This window comes from Balearica regulorum, chromosome 2 (genome assembly GCF_011004875.1).
Source record: "Balearica regulorum gibbericeps isolate bBalReg1 chromosome 2, bBalReg1.pri, whole genome shotgun sequence".
NCBI classification, from domain to species: domain Eukaryota; kingdom Metazoa; phylum Chordata; class Aves; order Gruiformes; family Gruidae; genus Balearica; species Balearica regulorum.
This window is the reverse complement of record NC_046185.1, coordinates 185,316-204,678: the sequence shown is the minus strand read 5'-3', so window position 1 is coordinate 204,678 and position 19,363 is coordinate 185,316. Positions and strand designations below refer to the sequence as shown.

The window sequence follows — 19,363 nt, the reverse complement described above, 5'->3', positions numbered from 1 at the left end:
AGCAGGTTTGCTGGGACACCTGCAGCTGACGGCTCTTCCTCCCGCAGTTCCTCCAGGAGACGCTGGTGGCCGTTTCTGACAACACGTGGATTTGCCATTTTGCCACGGAGATGTGCAGGCAGCTGAACAGCTACAACGGCTTCGTGCCGGAGAAGGTGACCGTGTGGGGGAGCGGGGGGATGGACGGGCTGGCGGCGTGTTTGTAGGGGCAGGGCTGATCCAGCCCTCGATGCTTCCCGAAAGCATCCTTCTGCCAACAGCTGAAGAAGGGGGTGTTAGGAGGGAGGAAGAAATAGCCGGAGATTAGCAAGGTGGCGGGGCAGCCTTGAAAATGGAATACTGGTCAGTCCACAGCCAAATTGCTGGCTCGAGAGGTCCCGGCCGGGCTGTTTCAGACCCAGCCCGTGGTCTCTGCAGCTTGCGTTACATCTGCTGTGAAGGGGTCTGTAAGTGAGCCGAGCCAGAAGCGAGCTGACGCAGGCCAAGCGCTCTCCGGTGCAGAAGGGAACGGACCCAATGACCCCATTTCTGACCGCACCGGTGGGCTGCGAGTTGTAACCTCCGGCTGGTGAGGGCAGAGGGCAGGGGAGGTCTTGCTGTGGTGGGTCAGGAGGGAAGAGGTCTCCCACGTGCCGGTAGCTGCTGAAGGACTTGGTGTTTCTGCAGGGGTGTAGGAGCAGTCGGAGCTGAGCCTGGCTTGGCCGGGCACCGGGGGCTGCGGGGGCACCGCTGGAAAATCTGCCTTCGTGCTCCCTCTGTCGTGGTGACCTTGTTTCTCCCTGGGCAGCAGCAAGGGTTTCGTTGTACCCATTCCTGGCTCTGGTGAACGCGGTTGGCTCTTCCTTGGATCGAGCACTGCTCTGCGATGGGACTTCTCTTGGGGTGCTGCTTATGGCTGGGCTCTGTCCTGCAGTTTTGCTTTAGGGCACGCGCCTCCAGGGTGCCGTGAGGAGTAATCTGGGGGTAATCTGGGTGACCCGGCTCAGCCTGTCCACGAGGGCTCGGCAGGGTCTCACGGGGTGGTGACCTTCCTCTTGCTCTTCCAGAACTTCCTGTATAAATGCATCGGGACGACGCTCGGGGCATGCACCAGCAAAGACCTCGTGCAAAAGCAGCTCCAGGAGCTCTTGGAAACAGCCAGATACCACGAGGAAGCAGAGAGGGAGGTGAGGAGGAGTTACGCCAAACATTCCGAGGGTCATCCTGACGGTCCAGGAGAGCCATCCTACCGTGCTGACCGCTCTTTTCTGGTCCTGCCGTGCCTGGCCCAGGCTTGCAGCTCCTGGAGAATGGCCTGGTGGGTAGGTCGCGGCGTCCGGGTGCGTGGGCCCGGAAAAGCGAAGAGAGCCACCCAACGGCAAGAGGGCTCTGAAGCTGGGTGAGGTGCGGGGGTGCCTTGGGACGCTGTCTCAAGTGGCGTGTGGCCCCACACTGGGACGGGGTGCTGTTCCCCGGCCCCGACCGAGCTGGCAGAGCTGCTTCCTCAGGGAAAGCATTGAATTGCAGTCCTTCTCCTCAGGGCTGCTCTCCATCCATTCCCCACCCAGCCCATAGTTGTGCTTGGGATTGCTGCGACCCACGTGCAGGACCTTGCCCTTGGCCTTGTTGAACCTCATGAACGGACCCACAAATCCTTTGGTGCCAGGAGGGTCTCTGCAGGTTTCAGGGACGGGGGTGCTGTGAGGGCCTGGGATGTGTCTGGAGCTGCTGGAGCTCTGTTCCTGCCAGGTGCCGTCTCGTGGGCAGAGCTGTCATCGCTGTCCTGTCCCCGGCAGCCTGCCTGCGTGACAGTCCGGTGAGCCGCTGCCTGCTGCCAGAATGGGTTTTTTGGCTCCTGCTCCGTCCTTGGGCTGGGGCTTCTGTGGCCCTACAGGTTTGGGGAGTTAGGCCAGAGCCACAGGGAAAAAGCCAGGAGTTTTCTTCCTGCTTGGCTGCCTGTCCTGGCTTGCCGTGGGGTCAGATGGGCTCAGCGCCCCGCTTTGACAGCCAACTGTTAAATTAGCGTGGCTGAATCACAAAATGTTCCCGTCTTCTGCAGCACTGACTCGTGTCTCCGGTGTGAGCTCTTGCTCCCTCGGACCATCGAGGGTTGTCCCGTCCCTGTGGCAGGGAGGGGACCTGGCTCTTCCCGCTCCTCTGGCTGCAGCCCACCGAGCTGGTGTCAGCAGGGCCCTGCGGCAGTGCGTCCCCCTGCTCCCCAGAGCATCTCCAGCTGGCGAGGGGTTTCTCTGAGCTCTGGAGAATCCCAGAACCCCGGAGTGGTTTGGGTGGGCAGGGACCCCACAGCCCACCCAGTGCCACCCCTGCCATGGGCAGGGACACCCTCCACTAGCCCAGCTTGCCCAAAGCCCCATCCAACCTGGCCTTGACCACTGCCAGGGAGCCAGGGGCAGCCACAGCTTCTCTGGGCACCCTGGGCCAGGGCCTCAGCACCCTCCCAGGGAAGGATTGCTGCCTCCCATCACGTAATATCAGGACATGGGTGGCTTTCTGGGCTGCCAGCGCACATTGCTGGGTCGTGCTGAGCTTCTCGTCCCCCAGCACCCCAAGTCCTTCTCCCCAGGGCTGCTCTCCATCCGTTCCCTGCCCAGCCTGGAGTTGTGCTGGGATTGCCCCGACCCACGTGCAGGACCTTGCACTTGGCCTTTGTACCAGGGTGTTCTGGTGACATCTCTGTGCTGTGCTCCACCAAGCCTCACGCCTGCCGTACCACCACAGACCTGCTGCTGTCGCTGAGCAGCTGGGGATGCTGCTCCACCTTTCCTGGGCAGCCTGCAGCTCATGTGCTCCAGTCATCAAAGGGTTTGGGTTGGAGGGGACCTTTGAAGGTCACCTAGTCCATCCCCCTGCCATGGGCAGGGACATCTTCCCCTAGACCAGGTTGCTCAGAGCCCCGTCCAACCTGGCCATGAATGTTTCCAGGGATGGGGCATCTCCCACCTCTCTGGGCAACCTGTTCCAGTGTTACCACCCTCATGGTAAAAAATTTCTTCCTTAGATCCAGCCCAAATCTCCCCTCGTTTAGTTTAAAAGCATCCCCCTTGTCCTGTCACAACAGACCCCGTTGAAAAGGCACCTGCTGGGGTCGGTTCGCAGCGTTTCCTTCCCTGCCAGCTCCGACCCCCCTTCGCTGCCCTGGAGCTGAGGTTGGGGCTTGAGCTCTTCCCGGCCAGATTCGTGCTCCAGCTTCGCACGCTCCCCACCTTCCCTTTCGACTCGGCCGAACGGGATCCTGCGCTCGGCTGGTGCCGCCGCTCTGCGTTGCTCTGCCCGGCCGGATCGCCCCGCCGCTGAGCGCTCCCCCCGGCGTGCAGCTGCCTGTGAGCGCAGTGCAAACACAACTGACGGTGCCTGGCTTTGCTCCAGCCTCTGCAGCTCCGTCAAGGGCTGCTCTTGAATAAACTGTTTATGGAGTTTCAGCCCAGCTTGCTAGACCTCCTGGAGGTTCAGCAGAAAGGCAGGACCTGCTAAGCCTGCTTTGCTCTCGCTTCCAGCCGCAGCGCTCGACCGGGCTCCTGTCTCCCGCAGAGCGGCTGACATCTGCCCGTGCCGTGCCTGTCCTGCCCCCGCGGCTCCTCTGGAGCTGCGTCCCAGCCTGTCACCCCGACAGGGACAGCCTTATTGTGCCCTGTGTCCCCTGGAGGCAAGTCCCTGCCCTGGGAGAGGGCAGTGCTGCCTGCCAGGACTGCTCCCAGCTGGGCACGGCTCAGGTGCCGGGAACGAAACCAATAACCAGGCGCTCTCTTGTGTCAGCCGGGCCAGTGAATTAATAGCTTTCTGCTAATGTGTTTTCTCTGCCTCCTCCAGGGACTTGCTTCCTGCTTTGGGATATGTGCAATAAATCACCTGGAGGAAACCCTGGCCAAGCTGGAGGATTTTGTTAGGTCTGATGTGTTCAAGAAATCTGTGGGACTGTTCAGTATCTTCAAGGTAAGAGCCAAAGGGCCCCCGCTGCGACACGGCCGGCGGCAAAAGGCTCAGGAGGGCTTCTTCAGATACGGCGTGTGCTGGAGCAGTCCTGGGGACAGGAGTTCATTTCCTGCCTCGGTGCCTTTGGCTTGGGGCTGGGATACCCTCCGCCTCTCCAGGGAGCCGCTCTTGGCATCAGAGGCTGCTTGGCGTTAGCTCCTCGCTCCCGGCCGTACGCTTCCGCAGCCTCGCGTCCCAGTGAAGCCGCTCGCTGGGTGGGCTCGAGTAAGCTGTAACTTGGCTCCTGTGTCCGTCGGGGGACCCCGGCCTGGTGCGGAGCGTGGTTTGGCTGTTGCCCACCTCGCTGCTTGCTCCCCAGGCTGGAGGAGCCCTGCAGCCACGCGCATGCCCCAGGAGACAGGGGTGTTTCACGCCCCGAGCACCAGCGGCAAAAGCCTTTCCTCAAATCTTCTGACCCAGGCGGCTGTTTGAATTCCCAGTCTCTAAGACTGATTGTTTGAGGGATGGGATTAGCACTGCGTGGGCATGGAAGCGACCCTGGCCCACGACAGAGAGGTGTCCAGAGCTCGGGAGCTGGCCGAGGAAGCCCTTGTGCAGCCCTCGTCCCTGCCACGGTACGAGGGGGGTCAGCCACGAACTGCTCCCTGGGATGGCGCAGGTGAAGCTTTCGGCAGCGCTGGTTAACGGGCAGCAGATGCTGACCTCTAGCAGGGGTTAACCAGCAGTTAACCAGGTTAACCTGGCCAAGCTGGGGCTCACGCGCTTCCCTGCAGGGCTCCACCAGGTTACGCATGATGGTGAACTGGGGCTCGTGCCTCGGACAGCCGTGCTGTTCGTGCAGTGCACGCTCGGGTGCCTGCTGCTCCGTCAGGGCTCTGGAGGTCACTGCCACCACCAACGGGAGGGGAAGCGAAGGTCCGAAACCTGCTCGGAGGGGCCGTGTCTTCGAGGGGGCACCTTCGGCTGGTCGGGCAGAACCTGCTGACCCCGTGAGACCTGGGAAGAGCCAGCCCTGGCTTCCCCCCCGTTAACTTTCTCATCTGCTGTAACAGGACCGTAGTGACAATGAAGTGGAGAAAATAAAGAGCACTCTCATCCTCTGCTATGGATACGTAGCTGTGTATGCGCCCAAGGAGCTGGTGCTGTCCAGGATCGAAGCCGACATCCTGAAGAACATCTTCCAGTACTTCAACACCAAGGTAAGCCGCTGGGACGCCCCGTCCTCCCCGGGGAGGGAGAGCACACCGGGCGAGCTGGAGCAGGCAGGCTGCTCTGGATGCTCTGCCCGAAGGGTCCCGCGGGCAGCCCCTGCGGAGTCTGCTCGCTCGTGCGTTGCTAACGTGTTTTGTTTTTCCACTTGTTCAGGTTCTGGGAATAAAGGTAGAGACCAAGGTACAGTGTGAGGCATGAAACCTGAACTACTCTCTGCTCTTTCCTGCTGTCTCTGCCTCTTGCTCTGGGTTCCCTTGAGAGCAGCCCCATGCTGTGCTCCCAGGAGCACCCCTCTGCCCGTGGGAGCTGCTGCTCCTCGCCCTGAGCCCCCAGCCCTCTGTGCTGGAACCGTTATCTGAAAGTGCTAAAACTCACAGCCGAGGGGAAGAGAAAAAAGCCTTTCTGGCAGGGCAGGAGCCATAGGTGAAAGTGTGGCTCGGGTGGGCACCACCGTGGTGAAACGCTGAGCTGACCAAAGGCCGTGTTGGCCTCCCACGGCTGCCTGCGGCCGAGCTCGCTGCCCGTGGGCAGACCCGAGCCTGTCGCCTTCCACCCGTTCCGCTGGGGCCGTGCCTTTCCTGTGGGCTCTGGGTGGCTAGAGCCCACAGAGCCATCCCCGGGAGGGGATGAGCCCCTTCGGGTTTGCACTCGAGGCAAGACGAGCTGTGCGAGGGCTGGGCTTCCCTCCCCGGAGCCGCTCCAGGGCTCCGGTATGGCACAGTGCTCGCCTCCCCTGCCCGCGGAGGTTGGGCAGCCCCTCCGTCTCCCCGTACACGTGCTTTGCTGGGGAAGCCTGGGGGCTCCAGAGACCGAGCTGCAACCCACCGCTCTGCTCAAATCAACTAAACTGATTTTCCTGCTTCCCCCTGGAACAATCACTCAATGGGCACGTATTAAAACCTAGATTACTGTCCTGGGGACAACGAGGGGCTGTATTTTTATCCTTTTCTCTTTAAAGGCTGAACAAGAAAAATGGCATTTGTCAAGTTGAACTGTCAGGCCAAGGACTCCTCCTCTGGGCTCCACTAATGCGTTTTCCTTCTGGGCTCCTGCTGGCACTAACAGCTTCTGCAGAGTGTCTCCAGCCCCCGAGCCGGGGACCTTCTCGCTCCAGCCCTCCCCTGGCTCCCTGCGCTCCCGAGGAGCTCACCTGCGAGCAGCAGGGGCGAGGGCTGGGACCAGGGGAGCGCTTTTAATTGGGGTGCCTCCTCTCGACCCCATGTCGACCCTCCTAGACCCCGAGCTGCGTAGGAGGAAAAGCTCCTGGCAGCTTCTGGACTTGCCTTGAGCGTGTGTGTGTGCTCGGGGCGCTGGCTGGGGAGACCCTGAGGGTCTGTCCTCTTCCCAGGTGCTGCCAGGGCAGAGGCTCCTGGTGTCCAGCGGTCTGTGACACAGGGGTGGCCAGCCGCGACAGGGTGCCCTTCTGCTCCCCGGTCACCAGAGAGCCTGTAACGTGGGTAAAGAGCAGAGAGCAGAGCCCACACGCTGCTGACGGCACCGGCCGAGCTGTTGAGCTCAGCCCGAGCACCAGTTTTCACGGAGGGGTGGGATGAGGAGTTACGGTTGTGTGGTAAGCCTGGCCTTCGCTTCTCACCCTGGGTTCTGCTCTCAGGACCTGACCCTGAAGCTGTGCCTCATCCGGAGCATCTGCATGATCAGCCAAGCCATCTACAACGGCGTGAAGTGTGGGGACTTCATCTTCTCCCGCAAAGCTGAGCTTGTGGCCCAGATGGTGGTAAGAGCAAGCCCTGGGGGGCGGCCCAGAGGGCACCGGGGCAGGTTCCCAACCTGCGCTGCTGAGGGTTAAGCACAGGGGTAGCCGTTCCGTCTCCGGAGCTGCGGTCTGGGAGCCGTGTGGGAAGGGCGGGTATGAGCATGCCCTGCCGAGCCCCGTCTGCCGGGGCAGGGTGCTGACCTCCCCGGACCTGCAGACGGGGCTGTGCCTGCCCTTCGGGAGGGGGCTGAGTGGTGGGAGGGTGGCTTGCTGCGAGCAAACAGCAGGCTTGCAGTTGAGCGATGCTGCTGCATCTCCACGGCCGCGTTGCCCGAGGCGTGGGGTTCTTGTGCAGCGTTTGGGGTGTCAGCGTGATGCGGTGTGGCTCCCGGCTCGCTGTCTTGGGGACCCTGGCCTTGGAGGCAGCAGTCACCCCAGAGCTCGGCCCGTGCCCAGAGCGGGACGGGGGTGGATGTGCCCGTAACCATTGCCTTGTTCTGCCTTCCAGGAGTTCATAAAGGCAGAACCGCTGGAGGCGATGCGGACGCCTGTTCGCCAGCGGGCGATGATCACCTGCACGTACCTGGTGTATCCTTCCTCTGCGCCCGTCCCCGCGGCAATGCCGCTTGCAGGACAGCGTTCGCCGAGCTGCTGCGCCCGCAGAGCCCGGCCCTGCTCCCCGGTTCGCCCTGTGGGTCTGACGGCAGAGCCGAGGCACTTGCCTGCCGGGGACACGCTCACAGAGCTGTGCTAGACGCCCCGGGACTGGAGGCTGTGGTTGGCACGGCCGGCTGGCTTTCCCAGCACGCTGGGGCTCAGTGCTCCTGTGACTCTGCAGTAAACGTTCTGCAGACAAACCGGAGCCAAGGGCGCTGCACTCTGTTACGCAAAGATGACTTCTGAGCTCCACTTAAAAATACTCAGCACGTCACAGCTCCTGACACAGATACTGGGAACACTCTGCCTGCTTCCCATTAAAGCCGGTGCCACTTAGTATGGAGTCTGGTCAGCAGGAACGCATACTAAAATCCTTGTTCCCTGCGTACCCTGGGCGAAAGGCGCGCTCGTAGCGCTCGTTGCATCTGTGTTGCTTCCTTAACCCGGGGTTCAGCATCCTGGAGCCCCACCTCAGCGACCCCGACAGGACGGAGCTGATTGATACCTGCCTCGCTAGCGTGCTTGCCCTGCCGCCGATGGAGAGGGATGAGAACGGAGGCGATACCTTACACAAAGAGGTGCGGGATCCGGCGCTGGCGGGCTGAGGCGGGGAGTCGCTCCCACGCTCAAGCTAGCGTTGGCAGCACAAAGCCGACGCGGAGCGAACGTCGGGTCGCTCGTGACCCGTCGGGGTGATACGGCTTTGTTGTGCGGCGCGGGAGCTGCAGTCATGGCTGCTCCGGGACATTGGTTTCGGGGCAGCGCACAGATGCCTCTTCACGGTCCTGTGACCATCGGGTCCGGTGGCCCCAGCGTCGCCGGGGCGGGGGCTCAGCCGTGGGAAAGGCCTGTTTTCAATTCAGCTGGGCACCTCGGGGGAAGCAAGCTGCACCGCTTCCTCTGCTCACTTATCTCTTGAAAAAGCCTGGCCCTTCTGCGTGCTGATAGCAAGTGAGAAAATACGAGCTTATCAGCAAGTCCAAATGCTGCTAATAAGAGCATGAACTCCCTCGAGGGGAAAAATCAAATGATCCTGGAAACCCTGCAGGGTAGAAGGGGCCTTTACATAACTAGCTTTTGAAAGGCTGCAGCTGCTTCTCAGTTGTGGTTGAGTGCTTAATGAATGAAAATAACATGCTGCTAATGAAGTTGTTGCAGCTGCTGGGTGGCTGCAGAGCAGCCCTGAGCTCCGCCGTACCGCCTGCCGCTGCTGCGGCTCCTTCAAGGTGAGCTGCAGAGCAGGAGCCTGGGGCTCTGGCTGTCCCTGGCTAGTGTTTGCAGGCATCTGGCCCGAGACTTTCAGTTAATAATCTTTTTCTCCTTTCCTTTTCATCCTATGGAGCTTTGTAGCTTTTATTTTTTTGAAGTTTATCCCAAAATAAGTCCTTGGAGGAAACTGTAAGCCTCTTCAAAGGGCTCATTTAGACTGGGCTCCTGGAATTTATTCCCAAGTGGGAGAAGGACCAAATTCCCCTCAGGAAGCCTATGCTGGAGCGCCTGTGCTTGCGTGCTCGGCTCTGGCTACCTGCTGGCCCTGCCCGCAGGTCACGGCCACCGCTCTACTGACTCCCGCCGTGCGCCCGGCCCGGCCCGTGAAGGTGGATTTTGCAAACTGGGTTTTCTGCTCAGCTGGAGGTGGCTGCAGCTTGGCACCCAGCACCAGCTGAGAATAGGTGCAGAGAGTTCTCTGCCTGCCTGGGCTGCAGGGCAGTGCTTGCGTAGCCTGCGATCGCTCTTTCCCCCTTAGATGCTGTATGGTGACACCATCAGTGCCCTTAAAGACCTGCTGAAGAGTCTCCTGCAGAGGAACCTGACCCCCCACGGGCTGCAGGACATGTTTGCGGTGGGTGCAGGCTGCCTCCGGTGTGTTCTTGGCGGGGGGGGGAGCGGGGAAGCCGAGGTGCCTGCCTGGCGACCAGAGGTTACGAGGCAGAGGCAGCTTTGGACCCAGAGCGGGAATTGGTGAGACTGGTGCTCACCCCTCCGTGTGACGGGAGGGCCAGTGTGAGCCCAGTCCCCCTCTGAGCGTGCGGCACGGCTGCTCTGGCGTGGTGCTCACGCTGCCTGGTCGGGGCAGGGTCTCTAGGGCAGGACGCCCGCGGTTGCCCCTTTGGGCACGGCTGCTGCTGCCCGAGGAGGGTGGCCAGCACGTGGTCCCCGGTAGTGGGGGGACGCACACGCAGCCTCCCCAGGAGGCACAGACCCAGTGCTGTCCTGGAGATGAGGCAGGGTGAGCTGGCAGGGTCCACGCGTGTACCACGGGTCGCTTGGCTGCGCATGGCAAAGCAGCCGAGCTTCAGCTCTCCTTCCTCATGCTTCTTCCCCTGTAGCATTTAGGCCCCTGGATCAAGTCGAACAAGGAACACGAGCGGCAGCGAGCGGTGGAGGTCAGCGCCGCCTTGCTGGATTTCTACCTGAGCAAGCTGAATGTCAGCGTAAGTAAACCCGGCGCTTGAGCGTCCGTCTTCCTGCTGTGCTCAGCCTTGCTGGGGCTGCGTCCCTCCCGGCGGGGGTGCGGAGGTGGGCTTTGCTGCACTCGTGACCCCGTGCTGTCCTTGCTAGCGTCGCCTGCATTTGTCATCCCTACAGACCGTCATCCCCTTCTACAACCTCGGCGTCCTGATCGCGCTCTTCTCCCCGCGCTGCTCGGACTCCCTGGCCAGCGTTCGCCAGCACGCCATCGACTGTGTCTACTGCCTGCTCTACATCCAGCTGTGCTACGAAGGTGGGCGCGCGGGTGGTGCAGGCTGGTTTCGCCGCTCGGGCGGTCGGTGCCGGCGGCAGGAGCCCTCTTCTCCGCAGCCGGGCAGAGGGGTGCAGGTCCCATCCCTCCACGTATGCGATCCCGAAGGAGTAACCCGTGACCGCTGTTTGCTGCAGAAGCAGGGCTGGTGGAGAACGTCACTGAAGCCTTTGGGTTTCAGAGGCTCTCTCCGACGCTCCAGCGCAGACGAGCAGGTTTCCGAGCCCGCTGTTCAGCCTGGCGTTCTCCCTCTCTCCAGGAGAGGTCAGTCCTCCTCTTCAGATGGAGGCACTGAACAAGCACAGTCCCTGCAGCGCCAGGACTTTGTCCAGGTCCTGCTCTGCAGAGCAGTGTGGCTCCTTGCAGGGCAAGCTCTTCTGGCCCTTGGCAGCAGCTTTGGTTTCTTGGCTCCTTCCTGAAAGCTGAGCCAGCTTGCGAGTAAAACCCAGCTCTCTGCAGCACGTGGGTGTAAAACAAGGAATGGTGTTCACCGAATGCTGCCTCTGAATCCAGGTTTCGCCCGGGATTACAGAGATGAGATGGTGGAGGGACTGAAAGCTCTGAAGAAAGGCCTGGAGGAGCCCGACTTCACCGTTCTCTTCCATACCTGCAACAACATTGCCATGGTAAGGTGGAGGGCAAATCCAGCACGGCCCTGGGCTTTGCAGGGTGGTGGAGCTGTGGAGCGGGAGCTGCAGAGGACTTGATGATCTGTCCGGTCTGGAGGCTGCTGGGGAGCCTCAGCCTTGCACCAGGAAACAAGCCATTGAGGTCTCCTCCAGCTGGAGAACTCTCCTGGCCTGGGCAGGGGATGCTCAGAGCCTCTCAGCCCCCCTGGGAAGCTGCTGGTCCCCGCTTTGGGCAGGAGGGCCCCAACATGGGCATCCGTGCAGACACGGGGGGCACAGAGGACACCGGCAGGGACTCGTGCCGGGCTGTGCCGTGGCTCAGTGCATCCCTTCAGAGCTCTGACGGGCAGCCTGAACTCTTCTGCCATCGACGCTCCCAAGTGTCGGGGTCACAAACTTACTTTGCTGTAGATAATGCAAATAGTTTGTGTCCGTGCCATCCAAAAGCTAAGGTGGAGGTGGTCCAGCTCTGCCCTACGGGACCTGCCTGGGGCCCCGCACGCTCCAGGGGGGAGACTTGGGTACATCGTGCTCCTCAGTGGAAGCTGCTGGCCCCAGGAAGCCCTTGAGGTCCCGTCGCCGGCTGTGCTTTCCTGTGGAGCGTGGGGTGGTTGGCTCGGGAGCTGCTGGGCTCCTGGCTGCCTCCCAGCATGGCAGCCCTGTTGGTAAAGCTGTTCAGTGCCAGTACTCGACACCCAAAAGGGTCCAAACGTGACTCCAAACCACAGTGATGTGAGTGATGAGGAGGGGTGAGCACTCTGCTCTTGAGCTGCACAGTCCAGCTCCTCTTGATGGCCGTTTTCCATGCCCAGAGCTCGGCAAGCGTTGCTCCAGAAGGACTGGTAGCTGTAGAGAAGCTGGTAGTATCTCTTTTGTCCTGGAAAAACTGCCATTCCTCAAATATTGTGGCTCTAATGGACATTCCCCCTACTTGCTCCCCTACCGAGCAGCTTATTCCACCCTCAGGCCTGGAGAGCACGATGGGACCTGGGGGAGCATCCTCCGAGCTGTTGGGTGGTCGCCAGAGCAGCGTTCAGGGCTTGGTTGTGTTGTTCCACCCCATCCCGAGAGAGCCCCGGGTTATCCGGCCACACTGGCCAACAGGGAGGGGCAGGTGGCCTCTTGCCCCCTTTGGGGCTGTGGTCCGGCCCTGGCTCCCCTCCGTTTCCACCGATTTGGGCTCCTGGCTGATGCTCCTGCAGGGCGCCGAGCCAAGGAACGGCGTCGGGCCGAAGCTGCGGGGGGGGCCCTTCGTCCGGGCTGTGCCGGTGTTGCCGAAGGGACGGCACTCTGCAGACACCGACACGGCCGCACTGCTTCACTCCGCTTCCCTCCCCGCAGGTGATCGGGAAGCGCGTCCCCCCGGACCAGCTGATGAGCCTCCTGCTCGCCATGTTCGAGGGGCTGGCGGACCCCGATAAGAACTGTTCCCGAGCAGCCACCGTCATGATCAACTCCCTCCTCAAGGAGCGCGGAGGCGTCTTGCAGGAGAAGGTAAGCCGCCGCTTGGCCTGGGCACGGCCCCGTGCTCCCAACGCAGCCCTGGAGAGGCAGCTCCGGCCGGGTCGTGCTGCCGCCCTTTCTGCCCACCCGTGTAGCCCGATAACCGCACGGCTCCTGCCTGCAGCTCCAGCAGCTGGATTGCTGGGAGTGATGGGCTTCTCCGGTACCGGCAGGGATGCTCCAGGAAGGGGCAAAGCCCTTGGCCGGCGCGTGATGCCCGCCACAGGGAGGGATCCAGCCTGGATGGAAGAAGGGAGGCATCTGACCCCTGTCTGAACGCAGCTGCTGCGTTTCTGGACAGGGGGAACGCTTGCCCAAAATTTTTTGGGGGGCTGTCGCTCCTGACCTGCCTCGTTTCCCATGGGCACGTGCGCTCGCGCTCTCCTCCTCCGTCCTCGCGGCTGGGGACGGCTGCTGTGTGGTAGGAGGCGGCGGCTGCTGGCGAGGCCGGCTCCGGTCTGGCTCTCGCTCGAGTTGAGGAGTTCAGAGGAGCTCACTTTACCAGAAGGGCTCAGGCTCCCTGCGAAACCTTTGCAAGCTCTGGGGGAGCCCAGGGTTCCTGGCTGGGAAGCCAGTCTGAATGCTTGCAGGGCTTAGAGGTGCTGGACACAGAAGGCTTTTTTGTCTAATCCACTACCTTAGGGCTAAGCTCCCCCTTTCTCTTGCAGTAATTGGAAACACCGGGTCTCCAGCTACTCCTCGGGCTCTCTTTTGCGCTAGAGCTTCTGCTCAAGTCCCGCTCGCTACCTCTTAGCCTCTATCCTACATGGGATTGCTCCAGTTTACATGACTCACCTCTTGGTCAGATCCAGTCCAGCTCAGATCCTGAAATCTGAACTGATGCTAAGCCCCGGGGTCCGTGGGGCAGACCCGAGCGCAGCTGCGGCCGGAGCGCTCGGCTGCTCTGCACTTAATCTCGGGAATTTGCTGCCAGGCCTGGTCTGCGCGTGAACTTCCTATTTGTCTTAACATGCGTTTTACGGCTTGCAGCGAGTGCCGAGGTGTCTCCCCGCGTTCAGCTCGAGTTCCTCGTAGGAACTCGCTCGCTGAGCTCCTCGCGGTGCACCCGGGCCGAGGCCGGGGCTTAGCGCCGGTGCCTTGCCAGAAGGCCGGGGGGTGGGGGGTGTCCCTGCTGGGTCCTCTTCGACCTGGGAACACCCTGCGGCCTCGTCGTCTCTGGGGTGGCAGGGTGGGGAAGGGTCCTCGACTTTGAGAGGTCTGTGGGTCTGCATGTGCCTGGCAAGCGGGGAGACCTCCCCTAGCCGGCAAGAGAAACCGCGCTGCCGGACGGTCTGCCCACCCGCGCTGTCTCCTGAAGTCCCGTTACCCGCCCGGGCTGTGGTCGAGGGGAAGGGACGCGCGTGTCCCGGCTGCGGGGAGCATCTGACGGTGACCCCGAGTGCTCGGCGCGTCCGGGCCCTCAGCTGAACGCCGCCGTCTCCTCTTCCCTCAGGTGCCCGACATCATGAGCATCATCCACAGCAAGCTGGAGGAGGTGGATGAGGAGCACATCCGGAAGGCGGCCCAGCAGACGGTTTACATCCTGGCCTCCCAGCACAAGAGCATGGTGGTGTCCAGCCTGCTGGGCAGCGCGCTGCCCTTTGACAGGTCCTGCCCCACTCTGCCGCGGTGGCCCGGCGCCTGCACGTGCTCTCGCGGTGCCTGGGCTTCGGAGCAGCTTTCGCCTAAGCTGCAGATAATCTTTTGGCTCCTTACGCCAGTAATCAGACCCTGATGGAATTTCCTTTGCGCGCTCGAGGATCAGCACGGTCGCTCGCTGCCGGGGCTGCCTTTCGAGGGGTTTGCTGGGCTTAGAGGCGCTGGCAGCGGGAACCGGCCAAGCCGGCCCCAGAGAGCCGAGCGTGGCTGGGGTGTTCGGTGCCGCTTTACGGAGCAGGCCACCTACCCCAGAGCTGCTGGCCGTGTCGGCGCCAGCCCCGGGCTGAGCCTCGAGCAGATGTTCTCGTCCTCCTCGTACCGTAACTGCCGCTCCATTCCTGCCGCAGCACCCGGGCTTGCCAAGTGCACGGGGCAGGGTGGGAGCTCTCTGGCTGCTGGTATTGGGGGGGCCGTGGGGATTTGGGGCTGCAGGGTGGCTCTGGGTGAGGATCGCACGGCACAGCCTCCGCCTTCAGCCTTCCCCTGCAGGCAGCTCCGTCAGCCACTCAGGGCGGCTCTCCCGCCGGGGCTTGCCGTTGCAGGCTCCTGCTCTCTGTGCCGGCTTTGCCGATGGCGAGGCGCTGGCTGCCACCACAGCTGAGCTGCTGAGCCGGATGGCTCCTGTCCGGCGGTGACGCGCTCCTTGCCGTGTTTCTGTGCGGCGGGTGACGTGACCCCGGTGCTCCCTGGCACGGGGAGGCGGCTGACGCTTGCCACCCCTCAGACGGGGGAGCGAGTTAATGGACGGCAGCCGGTGCCAAAACAGCGCTCCCTCCCCTCCCTCCTCTCCTCTAGCCACACGTGCGCCATGTGGAGGTCCCTGGCCACCGAGCCCACCCTCACCTCGCAGATCCTGGAGCAGCTCCTGGAGAAGGTGAACAGGGACGTCCCGTACAAGGAGAGCAAGTGCTTCCTGCTGGGGAGCGGATCCGAACGCATCGCTACCCCTCTGCCCCTGGCCGTAAGTGTCCCGCTGCCGCCCCGGCCCCGTGGAGGGTGCCGTTCCCCCACCCACACCTGGAATGCTTTTTTCATTTCCTTGGCTCGGGAGTTTGTGCCAGGCGTGGACTCTGGAAATAACGCATCGCTGTGTAATGCCTATTAGAGCTAATCCACCGGCTCGTAAAAAGCCTCTCAGGTGTCCATCCTCAAGGGAGACCACTTTGCATTTTATCCCTTCAGAAAAAATAAACCCAGCTTGGCAGCTTTCTAAGCAGTAAAGCAGCTGTGAAAATTTCCTCCTCCTCTGAAGGACCAAATGCAGATGGTACAGAATCAGCCGCACTGAAAGCAAACCCTCCTCCCCGCTCTGTTTTTAACACCCCTCTATATTGTGCCGAGTAATTACGACTTTTTAAATTGGCCGGAATAGGGCTCTGCAAAGGGCTCTGTGTGTGCGTTGTCTTCCTGCCCATAAAACCCGAAGCCCTTGGATCTGCTCTCCTTCCCCAGGTACAGACTTCAAACCTCCCCCAGCTGGAAACACCCAGCAGCGCTTTGAATCGCGGCTGTAGCTCCGTCGGAGCTGCGTGTGCGATACGGAGGGGTTACGCCGGGGGTAGATGCCGATGCTTTGTTAGACGCAGGGTTGCAGGAAGGAGGGGGAAAAAAAAAAAAAAAAGAAACCTCTCGCTGCCTCGCCGGGTTATTTACTAACAGATATCGGCGTGGTGTGGGAGATCCCCTCCTAATCCTCTTCTCCTGCTCGCGCTCTCTCCAGGCCACATGTGCTTTGTATGAGATCATGTCTGCTCCGGAGTCTGGGGCAGCAGTGCTGGGACTCTACCCGCCGTTGTTTGTGACTCTCCTGCTGCGCGTCAGCTGCACCGTGGGTGTTCAGCTACCGAAGAACCTGCAGAGCAGGGAGAGGAGGAGCAGCAGCCACGGCCCGGCTCCCCGGAGCCTCCATCCCTGCAGGTACGGCAGAGCCGGGGCGGCCGGCGCGGAGGGAATGCGCCTACCTGCCATGTGGAACTCATTCTTGTTTGTGCAAACACAATAGCGTGCGCTGCGTCTGTAATCGGAGGGCTGGGTAATAACACCCGGGCCATAACGCCTTAGGTATGACGGCCTGACCTCTGGTGCGGTTTGGGCTCTGGTGGGTTTGGGGTTTGGTTTTGGGATTTTTTTTGGTGTGTTTTCTTCTGCAGAACACAATCTCTAAATTGGGAAGCATTAAATCAGCCGCCTCCGCAGGCGCAGTGAAAGATGTGCTTTTCAGAGCTCGGGCAGCCCCCGTGCCAGAGCCCTGCCGGATTGGGTTACTGCCTGCCGCAGCCGCCCGAAAAGCCCCGCTGGCTCTGGGGAGCGCGGCTCCCTGGGGACGCCGGAGGCAGATGAGCATTTCTTGGGGACGGAGTATGGCTCTGCTTCCATGAAGGATGAGGAAGCCGGAAAGAGCAAACTTCTTGGCTTCGTTGTGTTGACGGCTGCAGCGTGTCTCGGTCAGGCCAAACGAACAGGGCCGGGCCACGATGCCGTCTTTCCCGCGTAGAGGTGTCGGTGCCGAGCCACCACGTTCCGGCTTGTCCTCCTTCCGCGCTTTGAGCCCGTGGTGTCCTTCGTCACTGAGGAGGAGTCCCGGGGGGGCCGGGTGGGAGGGCTCAGGCCCCAAAGAGCTGCTGTGCCCCCCACCTGGTTGTGTCAAACGCCTTCAAATAGCCGCACCGCGTGGTGATGCGCTGGGACGCCGGCAGCCTCCGCGCTGCCCGGCCAGGCACGGTGTGCTCAGCAGCTTCTTAAACGGTGGGTTCGGGTCCCGGCCCCTTCCTGGCCCTGGCAAGTCTGGGTTTCAGCCGCGGTGGTGTAAAAATGATCTCTCTGTTGTGAGAGGCCCGGTTGCTGAACCTAGGAGAGAGTCACCGCAGCTTCTAAATAATCCTCTGCTTGAGCCAAACAGCCCGGTTCAAGCACCGAAGGGTGTCACTGGCACGGAGCAGCTCCTGTGCTGACCTTGTGCGTCTGTCCCCTTCCGAAAGCGAGGATGCTGAAAGGGCCTCTGCGAGCGAGGCTTTCCCCCGGCCGCAGAGGACAAGGAGACCCCGGGTGTGCAGGGTCCGTGTCCCACGCAGGGTCTGTGCCCCACACCGCGTCCACGTCTCGTGCAGGCGTCGTCAGCTCCGGCGTGTTTCCAGTAGAGCCGTTGTGCTGGGAGAGGTGGGACGCCGCGAAGGCAGAGCCCGCGTTCGGCGAGCGCAGGACTCTCCCAGCCCTGGGCTTCAGCGCGTCCCCTCCGGGAGCGGGAGGCAGTAACCCGGGGGTGGCGGGGTGCCGGGCCGGTGAACGTGTCCTGCTGATGTCTTCATCTTCTCGTGGGCATGGCGCTGGTTTGGTGTGACGTGCTGGTTCTCCAGCCGTTGCCCGTGCCCTGCGTGGCTCCATCCAGTGCTGCCGCGGGAGCTGAGCCCGTGCTGAGCTGCGCTGAGGGGTTGTTCTGGGCTGCCTTGGGGGTGCCTTCACCTGTAGGAGAAAGGAGCAGGGCTCGTCTCCTCAGCCTCTGTAGGCGGTGCGGCTGGGAGCAGGATGCAGACAGCCCTGCTCCCGCTCTGCGGACCCTCACGGAGCTGCTCCGGGGCTGGGGGCCGGTGCCGATCCGCGTTGCTTTGGGCAGCTTGTCTGCTGTGGCACAGCCCTGGCGTTGCGACCGCAGGTGCCCTCGTCCTGCAGCAAGCGGTCCGGCTGGTGAGCGGTACCCGCGTTTGCTTTAAAGCACTTGAAATCTGTGGGGATGTTGGGGTTAACCCCCGCCGAGGCAGGGGTGCAGGAGGTGCTGCAGGCTTCCCGGGGGCCGGAGGGCAGGGAGCCCTTCTCTGGAGCTGCGTCTCCATCACCTGCTTGCTCCGTCCACCAGCTCAACGCCTACAGGTTCCCCTGGGGAGGAAGCTCTGCCCTGATTTTCAGTTTTATCCTCCTGTGGGTTTCCAGACTTGGATTTTTTTTTTTTACAGGCTATTATTAGTCTTAGGGGAGGAAAAAAAAAAAAAAGAAGCCTGGAGGAGCCCACAAAGACACCAGACAAAGCAGCAGCGAGCTAAACGGGCTGTAGCATCACTTGACAGTTCATTTGTCAAATCCCAACGGTGAAGAAAGGCCGTTTCCTTATCCTGAGCGGAGCGACCGGAACGGCGACGTTGGGCACAGCGGGCGATGCCCCCGTCTGCCGCCGTTCCGTGGTGGGCCCCGTCTTCACCTCGGAAAGCTGCTGCTCGCGCGGAGGGTGACTCTCCCAGCGGGGAGATGTAACGAGTGGAAGCAGGCTGTTATGCTGGATAGCGGGGCTGCTATCTGATTAGCGTTTTATTTAGACCACATGTTAGAACAAAATTAAATGAACCCGATGTGTCGGAGGAACAGGTTGGTTAAGGCCGATCGTGGGTTGCCCCACGGCTGTTCTGGGGCTGGTGGTGCCTTCCCCGAGCTTGTGGCACTTGCCCTGTCCCCGCGGGGTGTTTTGCACGGCAGCGGCCACGGTTCGGGGTTGCTTTGTGCAGATCCCCCCAAGGGGAGCGGACACTCGCGCTGCCTTTGTGGCTTTGGGCTCGTGCAGCCAGAACTGTCTGTTCTCGTCATGCTTTTCCCTCTTAACGACTCCTGGAAGAGAGGCACGGGCAGATCCAGCCAGACCCCGTGCCATGACGCGGGGAGTACTGAAGGAAACTCGAAGCAACTGGTTGCCTCCCAGGGAAGGAAGCGTAGGAGCCAGAAACGACGGTTCTTCCTCCAAAAGTGTCTGGGCTCCAAACAACATCGGGGACACAAACCAGAACGTGCTGAGCTATTGCCGGGGCCGCTGCCCCATCCGTGGAGTGGGGCTGGATGAGCCCACGTGCCTCCCCGCACGGCCCAGGCTCCTCTCTGGGTGCTTCCCGCGGCAGCAAGGCGGCTGTCGATCCCGAGAGCGAACCGTCGGGGTGCGGGAGCCCCCAGCCCCTTGTTGTGAGAAAAGCCGACGTGCAGCCAGGAGGTGGGCGGGAGCCAGCAGCTCTCCAGCGCCCACATCCCAGCTGAGGGATGGGGGGGCTGCCTGGCCCCTCTCCCGCACCCCCCGGCGAGCGGCTCTGCCGCTGGCTGGCTCCCTCCGCCACCGCCGACGGAGACGGCCAGCTTGGTCCCCGGCTTTGCAGGGCGAAGCTGGGCAGGATTCGGCCAGAGGGGCTTTCTCGCTGGTCCGAGCCCACGGCTCGTGTCGCCAGGGCTAGTCCGAGCGCGGGTGTGCTGGCAATGTGCCGTTTCGCTCCCTCGGGACCGCAGCCGGCAGATCACGCGCGGCATCTGTGCCCTCAAGAAGGGAAGAAGGCTCCTTCGCCGCCGCCCTCC

General features: G+C 62.0%; 1 protein-coding gene across 4 annotated transcripts in view; it reads left to right on the top strand.

Annotated features, from left to right (window-relative positions):
• The window catches only part of MROH1 (maestro heat like repeat family member 1), a 54,142-nt gene that overhangs the window by 20,119 nt on the left and 14,660 nt on the right, over positions 1–19,363 (top strand). For 2 of the 4 annotated variants that reach the window (XM_075743010.1, XM_075743011.1), the window contains 16 exons: positions 48–155; positions 1,047–1,166; positions 3,808–3,930; positions 4,983–5,129; positions 5,296–5,322; positions 6,755–6,877; positions 7,365–7,444; positions 7,968–8,091; positions 9,261–9,356; positions 9,844–9,948; positions 10,103–10,238; positions 10,770–10,882; positions 12,227–12,379; positions 13,842–13,996; positions 14,843–15,008; positions 15,768–15,964. In XM_075743010.1, the coding sequence (XP_075599125.1) occupies positions 48–155; positions 1,047–1,166; positions 3,808–3,930; positions 4,983–5,129; positions 5,296–5,322; positions 6,755–6,877; positions 7,365–7,444; positions 7,968–8,091; positions 9,261–9,356; positions 9,844–9,948; positions 10,103–10,238; positions 10,770–10,882; positions 12,227–12,379; positions 13,842–13,996; positions 14,843–15,008; positions 15,768–15,964 (1,973 nt within the window). The remainder of the gene's footprint in view (positions 1–47; positions 156–1,046; positions 1,167–3,807; positions 3,931–4,982; positions 5,130–5,295; positions 5,323–6,754; positions 6,878–7,364; positions 7,445–7,967; positions 8,092–9,260; positions 9,357–9,843; positions 9,949–10,102; positions 10,239–10,769; positions 10,883–12,226; positions 12,380–13,841; positions 13,997–14,842; positions 15,009–15,767; positions 15,965–19,363) is intronic. The other 2 variants (XM_075743012.1, XM_075743013.1) reach the window with 1 other exon arrangement.